Source organism: Indicator indicator, chromosome 7 (genome assembly GCF_027791375.1).
Source record: "Indicator indicator isolate 239-I01 chromosome 7, UM_Iind_1.1, whole genome shotgun sequence".
Lineage (NCBI taxonomy): Eukaryota > Metazoa > Chordata > Aves > Piciformes > Indicatoridae > Indicator > Indicator indicator.
The window spans coordinates 36,499,707-36,515,508 of NC_072016.1; the positions used below are offsets into that span (position 1 = coordinate 36,499,707).

General features: G+C 50.8%; 1 protein-coding gene across 1 annotated transcript in view; it reads right to left on the bottom strand.

The window, feature by feature from the left end:
* The window catches only part of CDH23 (cadherin related 23), a 314,789-nt gene that overhangs the window by 152,406 nt on the left and 146,581 nt on the right, over window positions 1-15,802 (bottom strand). The window contains exon 8 of the mRNA XM_054382408.1: window positions 1,742-1,820. Within this exon, the coding sequence (XP_054238383.1) occupies window positions 1,742-1,820 (79 nt within the window). The remainder of the gene's footprint in view (window positions 1-1,741; window positions 1,821-15,802) is intronic.

Consider the following 15,802-nt stretch of genomic DNA (forward strand, 5'->3'; position numbering starts at 1 on the left):
ACATCTCCAACTAGATCAGGCTGCCTAGGGGCACATCAGGTCTGTCCTTGAATGTCTCCAGAGACCTCAACCAAATTGACCTTTCCAAAAACACAGCTATGTTTTATCTGGAAACACCGACCTGGACTGCCCTGCTCCTGTCTTTTCTGCTGTTAGAAGAGGCTGACAAAAAAAAGATTTGGGCTTGTAGGGCTACAAGGAGGGTCTCTCCAAAACCAAAAGCACAGCGAGTAGAGTTCAGCACCAGGCAGCTCAGATAGACATTTGTTGAAAACTGATTCTCTTGGCATCTTGTGGCCAGAAGGTCAAGGGAGAGGATTCTGACCCTCTGCTCCACCCCATTAAGACCCCACCCGCAGTGAGGGGTCCAGCTCTGGCGTTCTCAGCACAGAAGAGACATGGACCTGTTGGAGCAGGGCCAGAGGAGGCCACAGCAATGATGGGAGGGCTGGAAGCCTTCTGCTGGGAGGCCAAGCTTAGGATTGTTCAGCTCAGAGAAGAGAAGGCTCCAAGTGGACCTTCTGGTAGCCTTTCAGTTCTTAAAGGGGAAGATTAGAAAGCTGGGGACAGACTTTTGAGCAGGACCTGTTGTGACAGGACAAGAGATGATGGTTTGAAACTAAAAGAGAGATTCAGGCTGGAGAGAAGTTAAAAATGTTTTACACTGAGGGTGGTGAGACACTGGTCCAGGTTGCCCAAAGAGGTGGTAGAATCTCTATCCCTGTAAGGATTGCAGGTCAAGCTGTTTGGGTCTGTGAGCGACTTGCTCCAGTTGGAGATGTCCCTGCTGACTGCAGGGGGGGTTGGACTGGATGACTTTTAAAGGTTCCTTCCAACCCAATCTATGATTCTATGTACCTGAAGTAACAATTTTTCCCTCACAGACCATCAAAATTCACCTGGCAGCCTTCCCCCCTAAGAGAGTTCCCCCTCTAGTGTGAGGTGTCCCTGCCCAAGGCAGGGGGGTTGGAAGTAGATGATCCTTGAACCCTAACAATTCTATGATTCTAACTACAGTACCAAAGAAGCTAAGCAGTGCCCAGTGACAGTAGTTTCAGCAAGCTACCCACACACACTGCAAAGGGCTCCTCAGGCTTCAGAGCCAGTCCACAAAGGCAGGATTATCCACATGCCTGTCAGAAGGCAGAAACCCTCCACTGCTCTAATTAAGCTCCATTCTCAAGCCCAGCATTGACGGGTCTAGCCCACTGCCTCCCACCTTGCAAAGTCCCTGCAGTGCTTTGGGAGGCCAATCTTTGGCACAGAGGCTTTTGGGAAACACCACAGAAGCCACCAGGAGCTGTTCAGCCTGTAATCAATCCAATTCTCTACCTAAACAATAACCACTACTCTTTCCAGCAAGAGTTTATGCCCTGCTCTTTGCAGGTCTCTGGTGTTACATGAAGCAGAACTGCTTGTGGCTCAGTGTTAGGAATGCAGGTTTTCCTAGGAGGTGTTGTCAGATTGGTTAGGAGTAACAGAAAGGGAGAGGAAAGAGAGATGCCAGGAGCAATGCACTTCCACATTGCCCAAAACAAAGGAAGCTTTCCAGCGGGATAAAAATCTGTCAACTGTAGCAGTAGGCTGCGGTCGTTAGAGACACTGAATCCAAACAGCAAGCAGCACAGTTGAGGAGGAACAGTCAAATGTGATTTCCCAGGCACGAGGTGTACAAAGCAACACTGTAGGGCCAGCTCCTCCCCCCTTGCTGGGCCCCCCAGCACATCCCCCAGTGACTTACCCGAGACGATGGTGTAGCCAATGCCCCGTGGCCGGCCCTTGTCCTGGTCGATCGCTGTTATCATCCTCACAGTGGTACCCTGGGGAGGCAGAGCAGACACATGTTACAGCCACTGCGGCCAAGAGCTCCTGTGGCACCCTGCCAAGGCACTGCACCTCGCACTGAGGGCCATCTGCTTAGGAAAACCTGCCCAAGGACAATGCATGGCATGGAAAAAGTCTAATCACCTGCTTTTAGGGGTAGGTCAGGGCTCACCGCTCGTCGTGCTGGATGCAAAACTCTGCTGAGCCACCCCAAAAGGTAGCTGGTGGTGTGGAGGGCATGGCCAGGAGAACGTGTCCTCTAGCTGAAATACCAAGCAGGCTGAGTTTGACTGTGCAGTAGGTTTGTGCCAGGGAAGTGTCTGTAGGGAATGGGGAGCACACCACCAGACCCATTCACCCATGCTCATCCCCTGCCCAGAGGAGGAGGATTTGAACAAGGTCAAGGAATCACAGAATGGGTTAGAAGGGACCTTTAAAGGTCAGCCAGTCCAGCCTCCTGTAGTCAGCAGGGACAACTAGAGCAGGTTGCTCAGAGCCTCAGCCTGACCTGAAATGGTTCTAGGAATGGCTTATCTACCAACCCTCTGGGCAATCTGGGCCAGGCTCTCACCACCCTCAGTGTCAAACATTTCTTACTTCTCTCTAGTTGAAACCTTCTCCCTCCTCTAGTTTAAAACACCTCCCCTTGTCCTGCCACAACAGGCCCTGCTCAAAAGTCTGTCCCCAGCTTTCTGACTGACCTCTATGAGTAATGAAAGGCCACCAGAAGGTCTCCCTGGAGCCTTCTCTTGTCCAGGATGATGTGAATGTGGTAAGCACAGCTATTGGGCTCAAGGAGGAAGAGGAAGGAAGAAGAGCAGAAGCAGCATTGGCAAAGCCAGAACGTTGCCTCCTCACAGTGTCACAATCTCTGGCTGGGCAGGCAAAAGCATACAGTCCTCCACCACAGAGATTTCCACTCAGCAGTCCCTCAGGAACCAAAGGCAAAAATTTCCTCTCACCATGACCTTCAGCAAGGGTCACCACACCAGTTTCATCTACCCCTGGCTTCCCAGATTCAGCTGCTTCTCTTCTCCCCGTGTTCCTCAAACAAAGCACCCCAGGTGATGAGAGATGCTCGTGCTGGCCACCAGCATCCATCTGCAGAATTAAGTGAGCTGCAGAGATTTTAATTGGAACCTTTAAGGAGACAGAGGGTTGGACAGATGTTGAGAGTGGGGAAATGCCCACAGGCAGGAGCTTCTGCAGATGCCAGCTCAGCCACCAGGAGGCGTGGGACAGACTTGTTTCTTATAGTTTAGCAGAAAGGTCCAGATGAAGCCAAGAGCCACAGATTCACAGATGGGAAGGGACTCTCAAGGGTCATCTTGTCCAACCCCACTGCAGTCAGCAGGGACACCTCCATCTAGATCAGGCTGCCCAGGGCCACATCATGTCTGATCTTGACTATCTCCAGGGATGGGGCCTCAACCACCTCCCTGGGCAACCTCTTCTTGTATTTTACCACTTTCATTGTAAAGAACTTCCTCCTGATGACCACCCTAAAATCCATCTTTCTCCACTTTCAAATCGTTGCCTCCTGAACTATCACTACAAGCCCATCTGCAAACTTGCCAAGTGTGCTCTCAATCTCCCTGCTTGTATCAGCAATGAAAAGATGGAGTCCCCAAACCCCAATGAAAACCAGCAAAGTCCACTCTGGTGAGACCCCACCTGGAGTACTGCATCCAGTTCTAGAGCCCCTGTTACAAGAAGGATCTGGATGTGCTGGAACGTGTCCAGAGAGGAATCATAAGGAAGATCACAGGGCTGGAGCTCCTCTCCTATGAAGACAGGCTGGAAGAGTTGGAGTTGTTCAGATTGGAGAAGAGAAGACTCTGAGGAGACCTTCTTGTGGCCTTCTAGTATCTGAAGGGGGCTACAAGAAAACTGGGAAGGGATGTTTTAGAGTGTCAGGGAGTGATAGGACTGGGGGGGAATGGAGCAAAACTAGAAATGAGTAGATTCAGACTGGATGTTAGGAAGATGTTCTTCACCAAGAGGATGGTGAGACACAGGAAGAGGTTGCCCAGGGAGGTGGTGGAAGCCTCATCCCTGGAGGTTTTTGCAGCCAGGCCGGATGTGGCTCTAGGCAACCCGATCTAGCATGAGGTGCCCCTGCATGTGACAGGGGTGGTTGGAACTGGCTGATCCTTGAGGTCCCTTCCAATCCTAACAATGATTCTATGATTCTGAAGTGACCCCACAATCCTTGTCTCCAAACAAAACCATCAACTCCCTTGAGTCAACTCCGTAGGGCTGCGCTTCCCCCTGCCGCACTGCAGCCAGCCTGCCTGAACGCAAACACAGGCACATGCCCATAATTAATGGAGTATGAACAAATTTACAACTCAGCTGTTCTTGTTTTCATTGCTTTATTAGCAGGGGGAAAAGAAGCCATTTTTTTCTTTTCTTTTTTTTTTTTTTTTGGTGCCCTCAAAGGAAATGTCAACAGAGGCGTTTGCATATCTAAGGAGGGAGCGGAGTGGGACGGCGGCGGCGCTGCTATGTTTGCCCTGCAATCCATCACTTGAAGGCCAAAGGGAAAGCTGCTGTAGAAACATCCCCAAATGGAAAGAAGGGATTTGGTTGTCTCTTCCTTGCCTCTCAGAGCCACGTCCCTGAGGGGCTCGGTGGAGATGCTTTGCTGCTGCTGCTGGCTGTAAAGAAAGCTCCTGGGGCCAGGCAGACTGCCTGTTCCCTGATCTCTGAGGGCATTTGGATGGGTTCCTTAAGTAAATCCATGTTATTAACTGAGAACATTAGCCATAAATCCCAGGTCACTGGCCTTTGAGCAGCGCTCGGCTGGTGAGGCTCAGCAGCCACCAGAGAGCTACTAAATCACCCACAATAACTCTGCTTTCCCAAGGAGCGAGGAGAGAGAAGGAAGCACAAGAAAAGTGGGAAAGGAGCTGGTGGGAAAGCAAAAAGAAGAGATGATAAAAGGAGGGCAAGTTAAAATGGAAGTGAGGGATGCAATCCAACATCTACAGCTACCTCAGGAAGGAGGTAGGGGTTGGTCTCTTACATGCAAGAAGCGACAGAACAAAAGAGGAAATGGCCTCAGGTTGTGCCAGGGGAGATGAGGTTGGATGTTAAGAAAAATTTCTTCCCAGAAAGGGTTCTCAAGGCATTGGAACAGGCTGCCCAGGGAAATGGTAGAGTCCCATCCCTGGAGGTATTTAGAAGATATGTGGATGTGGTGCTGAGGGATGTGCCTTAGCAGTAGTGACTTATCAGTAGTGGTGGGATTGGGAGCTCTAGGTGATGATGGTCTCAAAGGTCTCTTCCAACCTCCACAGTTCTGTGACTCTGTGCTTTAACCTGCCATGTCTTGAGAAGACTGAGAGGGGATCTCATCAATGTGTATAAATAGCTGAGGGGTGGGTGTCAAGTGGAGGGGGCCAAGATAGTTTTGGTGATGTGCACTAGTAAGACAAGAAACAGGTTCAAGCTTGAACATAGAAGATTTCACCTAAATTTCAAGAGAAATTTCTTTACAGGAAGGATGACAGAGCACTGGAATAGGCTGCCCAGGGAGACTGTGGAGTCTCCTCCTCTGGAGACTTTCCAATCCCACCTGGATGTATTCCTGTGTGGACTACCTTAGGTGATCCTGCTATGGCAGGGGGGTTGGACTCGATCTCTTGAGGTCCCTTCCAGCTTCTAATGTACTGTGATACTGTGATGTCCACAGTACAGGCATGAGCCTCCCAGAAAAATGAGAGCTCCTCCACAGCAGGAGCAATGGGTGAAGATGCTTGGTCCATCTGCCAGCTTGCTCATTGCCCATTAGAAGGTGAGGGAGTGCTGGGGAATGCTAAGCATGGCCTGGCGTGCAGCACATTCCAAGGGGAGGTGGTGGCAGGAGAAGGCAGGGTTCCCACGAGGGGTAGCAAATGGGCCCCCTGACCCTGCAGCTGCTCTGTCTGTGGGGAAGACCCCCTCCTGCAGCAGCCGAGGGGAAGGGCTGTTGGTAGAAATAAAAGGATGAGAGCAGCAGGGAAAGTCTGGGAAGGTGGGGAGGAGCAAATCGTGTTCTGATATTTCAGCAGCATGTGCCAGACAGACATCCATAGGAAAGAAATTATCCAGGCATCTGATCACCAGAATGAGGGCTGCTAGGGTTCACCTGGTCCTTGGCAAGCCTGTGATGATGGCTTCCACTCTGCTGGTATTCCCTCTGTTCTTCTGTATGTCTCCTTCTCCACCAGCTCTTCCTGGGGATGAACCATACTTCACCAGTGACCAACAAACATGTGTCAGATTGGAGCTGAGCTCCCTGCTATTTGGAGATACCATCTCCTGAAACCACAGCAAGGGGCAAGGGCCTGGGCACCTCTTGGCATCCTTCCTGCTTTCCATCCCTCTCTCCAGCTCCTTCACAAGGGCCTTCCAACGCCATCCTTCTCTGCAGCACCTTCACAAGGCCCTTCCAACGCCATCCTTCTCTGCAGCACCTTCACAAGGCCCTTCCAACGCCATCCTTCTCTCCAGCTCCTTCACAAGGGCCTTCCAACGCCATCCTTCTCTGCAGCTCCTTCACAAGAGCCTTCCAACGCCATCCTTCTCTCCAGCTCCTTCACAAGAGCCTTCCAACGCCATCCTTCTCTGCAGCTCCTTCACAAGAGCCTTCCAACGCCATCCTTCTCTGCAGCTCCTTCACAAGAGCCTTCCAACGCCATCCTTCTCTGCAGCTCCTTCACAAGAGCCTTCCAATGCCATCCTTCTCTGCAGCTCCTTCACAAGAGCCTTCCAACGCCATCCTTCTCTGCAGCTCCTTCACAAGAGCCTTCCAACGCCATCCTTCTCTGCAGCTCCTTCACAAGAGCCTTCCAACGCCATCCTTCTCTGCAGCTCCTTCACAAGAGCCTTCCAACGCCATCCTTCTCTGCAGCTCCTTCACAAGAGCCTTCCAATGCCATCCTTCTCTGCAGCTCCTTCACAAGAGCCTTCCAATGCCATCCTTCTCTGCAGCTCCTTCACAAGAGCCTTCCAATGCCATCCTTCTCTGCAGCTCCTTCACAAGAGCCTTCCAATGCCATCCTTCTCTGCAGCTCCTTCACAAGAGCCTTCCAATGCCATCCTTCTCTGCAGCTCCTTCACAAGAGCCTTCCAATGCCATCCTTCTCTGCAGCTCCTTCACAAGAGCCTTCCAATGCCATCCTTCTCTGCAGCTCCTTCACAAGAGCCTTCCAATGCCATCCTTCTCTGCAGCTCCTTCACAAGAGCCTTCCAATGCCATCCTTCTCTGCAGCTCCTTCACAAGAGCCTTCCAATGCCATCCTTCTCTGCAGCTCCTTCACAAGAGCCTTCCAATGCCATCCTTCTCTGCAGCTCCTTCACAAGAGCCTTCCAATGCCATCCTTCTCTGCAGCTCCTTCACAAGAGCCTTCCAATGCCATCCTTCTCTGCAGCTCCTTCACAAGAGCCTTCCAATGCCATCCTTCTCTGCAGCTCCTTCACAAGAGCCTTCCAATGCCATCCTTCTCTGCAGCTCCTTCACAAGAGCCTTCCAATGCCATCCTTCTCTGCAGCACCTTCACAAGAGCCTTCCAATGCCATCCTTCTCTCCAGCACCTTCACAAGAGCCTTCCAATGCCATCCTTCTCTCCAGCACCTTCACAAGAGCCTTCCAACGCCATCCTTCTCTGCAGCTCCTTCACAAGAGCCTTCCAATGCCATCCTTCTCTCCAGCACCTTCACAAGAGCCTTCCAACGCCATCCTTCTCTGCAGCTCCTTCACAAGAGCCTTCCAACGCCATCCTTCTCTGCAGCTCCTTCACAAGAGCCTTCCAACGCCATCCTTCTCTACAGCACCTTCACAAGGGCCTTCCAATGCCATCCTTCTCTCCAGCTCCTTCACAAGAGCCTTCCAATGCCATCCTTCTCTCCAGCTCCTTCACAAGAGCCTTCCAATGCCATCCTTCTCTCCAGCTCCTTCACAAGAGCCTTCCAATGCCATCCTTCTCTCCAGCTCCTTCACAAGAGCCTTCCAATGCCATCTTTCTCATCAGTTCCCTCACAAGAGCCTTACAATATCCACAAGACCATCAGATCCCAGCTCCTGAGCATGGAACATTCGTCCCCACACATTTACACAATGCTTGGGATTAATCTTGATCCTTCCAGGGAAGAGGCTGAACAAATGACACAGGACAGGCAAAATGTTTCTCCACATAGCTGGTGACAATTTTTGGCTTTGTAATGAGTGGTAACAACTGATGAAGACAGCCTTGGAGCATGATTGCTCAAGCCCAGGCAACAGGAATATTCCCATCCAGCACGTGTTGGAGTGAGATGATGTGGTGCAAAACGTAACCCTACACACAGGTAATACTCATCCCTTGGTCCTGTGGTGGTCATCAAGCACCTTGCTCACCATCCCAGCAGAGACAAGTAACCAGAAAAGAGAAATCAGAAAAGATCTCAAACCAAACCCTCCACAGAATCCCAGAATGGTAAGGATGGAAGGGACCTCTAGAGATCATTGAGTTCAATCCTCCTGCCCAAGCAGGATCACCTAGAGCAGGTCACACAGGAATGCATCCAGATGGATGCATCCTGTCACAGCAGATCCTGCTGAAATGTCTGTCCCCAGCTTTCTGATCAGCCCCTTTAAGCACTCAAAGGCCATAAGAAGATCTCCCTGAAGCCTTCTCTTCTCCAGGCTGAACAACTCCAACTCTCTCAGCCTGGCCTCAAAGCAGGGAGTTTCCAACCCCTCACATCATCTTTGTGGACTCCTCAGGTCCATGTCCTTTTTGTGGTGAGAACTCCAGAATCTGAATGGGGAAATATCCCCTTTCCTCTGACCCCTCTTAACTTGTCTGGGGAACATCCAGATAGAAAGCCTCTAGAGACACCTTGAGCCCCTAGGACCATACCACGAGAGCAAAGATCGACCTCTTACCAAATACATCTCAACAATTCCCAGTTTTCCCTCCAGAATCCCATCAGACCACAACACTACTCCTTTCACTATCTAGGTTTTGATACAACAAGAGAAGATGCCTTGCCCTGGCTCCCTGTGGCAGTCAACTGCACCCCTAAACTGGAGGGGTCCTTCCCGCCATCTCTAGCCAAACACATCTGGCAAGGCTTCCTCATGCTCATGGAAAACCCAAGCTAGTTTCTAGTGCCAACACATCTACCCAGGGCTCACCTCAGGTATTTAAAGGCATGAACCTGAGGCTCCTGAAAACTCCCAAGTATTCCTGATATTTCTTAAAACAAGAAACAACAGACAAGGAGAGGACTTAGCTGGTCAGGTAAAGCACCAGAACAGAATAACTCTCTCTCCCTCTAGGGACAGAGGAAGAAGGTTTAGAAAAGTAATAAGCTGGGAAAGCCTATGCTTAAAAAAAAAAAAAAAAAAGGCAAAGAAAATAAAGAATGGCACATTATCCAAACAAAATCTGAGAGTTTTTTTGAAGAGGGGCAGGGGTAAATCAATCCTTTTTTAATAAAACCCTGAGCTTTTAATAAAGTGTTCACACTGATGGGCTGGAAATATTGTAAGACAGAATTAACTCAGAGCTATTGAGACTCTAGGGCAAAAAATAGCACGGATTCTACATTATTTCTTCAAACCAAGGTGTTTGTGAGGAGGAGGGGGTAGGATAGTGCTGAAGAATTAGAACTGTTTTAGTGACATTTGACACAGATCTCCACCATACTAGGGCAAGGCAATACAACTGCTGCTCTCAGGACCAAGTGCAAATGGGGTTTGCCCCACACTTTGGCTTTATGTGTCTCCCTCTGGGAAGAGGAACACTTCCACAGGACCCAGTTTGTCTTTTAGTGAGTGGATTCCTCCTCCTTCACCCCTAAAGTGAAGCTGTGATGCTGCCCGCACCATGTACCAGCTGAGCTCCAGAAACTATGGCTCATCACACCAACAGCACTGTTGAGTCATAGAATTGAATTACAGAGTGGTTTGGATTGGAAGGACCTTTAAAGATCATCTAGTCCAACCCGTCTGCAGTCAGCAGGGACATCTGCAACTAGAGCAGGTGGCTCACAGACCCAAACAACCTGACCTGCAATGGTTCCAGGGATGGGGAATCTACCACCTCCCTGGGTAACCTGGGCCAGGGTCTCACCACCCTCAGAGTGAAAAAATTGTTCCTTCTCCTTCATCTGAATCTCCTCCTTTTAGTTTCAAACCATCACCCCTTCTCCTGTCACAACAGGCCCTGCTCAAATGTCTGTCTCCAACTTTCCAGTTGGCCCCTTGTAAGACTTGAAAGGCCACCAGGAGTTCTCCCTGGAGCCTTCTCAAGCTGAACAACCCCAACTCTCTCAGCCTGGCCTCACAGCACAGGACTTTCAGCCCTCCCATCATTGCTGTGGCCTCTTGCCCTGCTCCAACAGATCCACATCTCTCCTGTGCTGAGGAGTCCAGAATCTGAATGGGGAAATATCCCCTCTCCTCCAGCACCTCTCAACTTGTCTGGAGAACGTCAACACTGCTATCCAGCCTACAGACACTGTGAGTATTGAAACCCAAAAGAGCCTGAGGATGAAAAACACAATGCCACCAAGCTTTGTCACATCTGCAGGCACCTCTGGTGCACTCAAGTGCTCTGGGAGAGATATCTGAGTCATGTTGGGATGATAAACAGCATCAAGAAACAAGATACAACACCTCCAGGGACCATCAAAGTCTCTCCCCACTGCATCCTCTTCCTTTGCCTGATAAGAAATTTCTTTCTTCTCGGTGTCCTAATAAGCACAAGCCCAAAATGCTTCTAAATTATGCTACCAGACCCCAGCCTGAGAAAAAGAAGAGCTACAACAGTGCTTGCCTCCCTTCTCCTGCCCCTCCACCCCTTTTTCTTCTGCTGCTCTTACAGGGATTAGGGACTTGAAAGGCAAAGCTCAGCCCAGCCTTGCAGCAGGAGGAGGAGGAGAAGAAGGGAGGTGAGGGGGGAGGAGGGCAAGGGGGTTGGGAAAGCTGCCACAGCAATAGAAGAAGGAGGAGGAAAAAAAAAAAAAGGAGTAAAATCCTATTTCTCACTTCTTAATTCCAGTCAATTCCAGTCAAAGGGCTGATAGAGATCTGTTTGTGGTAATTTGCTGCAGTTTATCCACTCTTTTCACCTTCTATCGGCTCTCCAGCGCCGGGCCGGCTGACATGCTGTTAGTGGAGTGAGGAAATTAAAATTTGATGCAATAATCCCCAAATAAGAAGGATTTTATTAGGTAATGTATACGCTCCAGATGAGGTGTCCTCACCTGATACATTGATAAAGGAGCACAGACAGCGCTGCGCGCCGCAGATAAAAAGAGAGGAGAGCAGCAAGCAGCAACAGCCAAGGCTCTGCTCTGGGCATTTGGGGCTGGGAGGAGGCATCTCAGGCATGTGTTGACCTGCTGGACCTGGTGGCAGACAAATGTCACCTGCAAGATCAGACTCGCTGTGCAAGCTGTTCCAGGGTCTCACCACCCTCATCTATCTCCATCTACACACTTCTACTTTTGCTCCATTCGGCCAAGAGAAGCCCAAACCTCAAAACCCACCAGAGAACCACTACCAGTTTGGTGAGGCCTCCTTCATCCATTCCCTATTCCAGGTCACACAGTGATTATTTGGCTGCTGGAAAGAGTCTACTGGGAAGAACTGGTGCATACTGGTGTTATCAACATGAGCTTGTTGCACTCCAGCATCCATCCATCCATCTACCTATCTACCTACCTACCCACCTATCCACCTACCTACATACCTATCCACCTACCCACCCACCTACCTATCTACCTACCCACATATTTCTCTACTTACCTACTCATCTATCCATCTACCTACCTACCCACCCACCTATCCACCTACTTACACATTTAATCTACCTACTTATCTACCTACCTACCCACCCACCCACCTACCCACCTATCCACCTACCTACCCATCTACCTACCTACCCACCCATCTACCCACCTATCCACACACCTACCCACCTACCTACCCATCTACCTACCTACCTACCCATCTATCCACCTACCCACCTATCCACCTACCTACACATCTACCTACCTACCTACCCACCTATCCACCTACCTACCCATCTATCCACCTACCTACCTACCTACCCACCTATCCACCTACCTACCCATCTATCCACCTACCTACCTACCTACCCACCTATCCACCTACCTACCCATCTATCCACCTACCTACCTACCTACCCACCTATCCACCTACCTACCCATCTATCCACCTACCCACTTATCCACCTACGTACACATCTACCTACCTACCTACTCACCTATCCACCTACCTACCCACCTACCTACACACCTATCCACCTACCTACCTACCCACCCACCTATCCACCTACTTACACATCTAATCTACCTACCTATCTACCTACCTACCTACCCACCCACCCATCTACCCACCTATCCACACACCTACCCACCTACCTACCTACCCACCCACCTATCCACCTACCTAACCTACCCACCCACCTATCCACCTACTTACACATCTAATCTACCTACCTATCTACCTACCTACCCATCTATCCACCTACCTACCTACCTACCCACCTATCCACCTACCCACTTATCCACCTACCTACCTACCTACACACCTATCCACCTACCTACCTACCTACACACCTATCCACCTACCTACCTACCCACCCACCTATCCACCTACCTACCTACCCACCCACCTATCCACCTACCTACCCACCTACCTACCCACCTATCCACCTATCCACCCACCTATCCACCTACCTACCCACCTATCCACCTATCCACCTACCTACCCACCTATCCACCTACCCACCCACCTATCCACCTACCCACCCACCTATCCACCTACCCACCCACCTACCCACCTACCCACCCACCTACCCACCTACCTACCCACCTACCTACCCACCTACCTACCCACCTACCTACCCACCTACCTACCCACCTATCCACCTACCTACCCACCTACCTATCCACCTACCTACCCACCTACCTATCCACCTACCTACCCACCTATCCACCTACCTACCTACCTATCCACCTACCTACCTACCCACCCACCTATCCACCTACCTACCCACCCACCTATCCACCTACCTACCCACCTATCCACCTACCTACCTACCCACCTATCCACCTACCTACCTACCTATCCACCTACCTACCTACCCACCCACCTATCCACCTACCTACCCACCTATCCACCTATCTACCCACCTATCCACCTACCTACCCACCTATCCACCTATCTACCCACCTATCCACCTACCTACCCACCTATCCACCTACCTACCTACCCACCTATCCACCTACCTACCCACCTATCCACCTACCTACCCACCTATCCACCTACCTACCCATCTACCTACCTACCTACCTACATATCTACCTACCTACCCACCTACCTACACATCTACCTACCTAGCTACACATCTGCCTACCCACCCACCCCCCCACCTACCCACACATCTACCTACCCACCCCCCCACCTACCCACACATCTACCTACCCACCCACCCCCCCACCTACCCACACATCTACCTACCCACCCACCCCCTCACCTACCCCCCCACCTACCTACCCCCCCCACCTACCCCCCCACCTACCTACCCACCCACCCCCCCACCCACCCACCCATCTACCTATTCACCTACCTACCTACCTGTCTACCCACCTATCCACCTACCTACCTATCCACCTACCTACCTATCTACCTACCTATCCACCTACCTACCTATCCACCTACCTACCTATCCACCTACCTACCTATCCACCTACCTACCTATCCACCTACCTACCTATCTACCTACCTATCCACCTACCTACCTATCCACCTACCTACCTACCCACCCACCTATCCACCTACCTACCTATCCACCTACCTACCTACCCACCCACCTATCCACCTACCTACCTACCCACCCACCTACCCACCTACCCACCCACCTATCCACCTACCTACCTACCCACCCACCTATCCACCTACCTAACCTACCCACCCACCTATCCACCTACTTACACATCTAATCTACCTACCTATCTACCTACCTACCCACCCACCCATCTACCTACCTACCCACTTATCCACCTACCTACCTACCTACCCACTTATCCACCTACCTACCTACCTACACACCTATCCACCTACCTACCTACCTACACACCTATCCACCTACCTACCTACCTACACACCTATCCACCTACCTACCTACCCACCCACCTATCCACCTACTTACCTACCCACCCACCTATCCACCTACCTACCTACCCACCCACCTATCCACCTACTTACACATCTAATCTACCCACCTATCCACCTACCTACCTACCCACCCACCTATCCACCTACCTACCTACCCACCCACCTATCCACCTACCCACCTACCCACCCACCTATCCACCTACCCACCTATCCACCTACCTACCTACCCACCCACCTATCCACCTACCCACCCACCTATCCACCTACCCACCCACCTATCCACCTACCTACCCACCCACCTATCCACCTACCTACCCACCTATCCACCTACCTACCCACCCACCTATCCACCTACCTACCCACCTATCCACCTACCTACCCACCCACCTATCCACCTACCTACCCATCTACCTACCTACCCACCCACCTACCTACCCATCTACCTACCTACCCACCCACCTATCCACCTACCTACCTACATATCTACCTACCTACCTACATATCTACCTACCTACCTACATATCTACCTACCTACCCACCTACCTACACATCTACCTACCTAGCTACACATCTACCCACCCATCCCCCCACCTACCCCCCCACCCCCCCACCTACCCACACATCTACCTACCCACCCACCCCCCCACCTACCCACACATCTACCTACCCACCCACCCACCCATCTACCTATTCACCTACCTACCTACCTGTCTACCCACCTATCCACCTACCTACCTATCCACCTACCTACCTATCCACCTACCTACCTACCTATCCACCTACCTACCTATCCACCTACCTACCTATCCACCTACCTACCTACCCACCCACCTACCCACCTACCTACATATTTACCTACCTACCCACTTACCCACCTACCCATCCATCCATCCACCTTATTAATTTGAAAGAGATTCCCTTTTCCTGGATCCCAGGTCACTCCTGAAGCTGAAGCTGATGCAGTCCATAATTTCTGACACTCATGGGATTTCCACTTCCCCTATTTCATCTAAGCCCTTTTCTTCCCCAGCTAAGGGTGACCTAAGCAATGCTTTTTTCCTTCCCTGCCCACCAGGGAAACACTTCTTGAAAGGAATTGAAACTTTCACTTCATGAAAGTGATTCATGAAGCCTTTTTTTTTGCCATCTTTGGAGTGGCAGACAGGCAATGTGCTGTCTGACCATGGGATGTGTGACAGTAGGGCTCAGCTCTATTGATCCAACCCTTGCCATGCCTCCCCAGCCAGCACTTTGTTCCAAAGTGAATAAAAAGGCATAAACTAAAATGAGCTGGAGTTCCCTCTACTACTGCATGAACTGAGCCAGCAGGCATCTTGGATTCCTTTGCACCAGAGACATTATGGGATGCACATGTCCTATGGATCTCTACCACACAATGATTCTAGGACAGAAGTTTCTTCCATAGAATCCTAGCGTGGTGGGGGTTGGAAAAGACCTCTGGGGATCATCTAGCCCAACCCCTCTGCTAAAGCAGAGGCACCCACAGCAAGTTACCTAACATTGCAATGTCCAGGTGGATTTGGAATCTCTCCAGAGAAGACTCCTCAACAATTCTGGGCACCCTGCTCCAGGCTCCAGTACCCTCACAGCAAAGTTTCTCCTAATGTTCAGACAGAAGCTCCTAGGTTCCAGATTGTGCCCCTTGCCCCTTGTCCTGTTACTGGGCACCACTGACAAAGGTCTAGTCCCATCCTTTCAACACTTGCCCTTTAGCTCTTGTTGATCAGCACTGATCAGATCTCCTCCCAGGCTGTTCTTCTCCAGGCTCAACAGCCT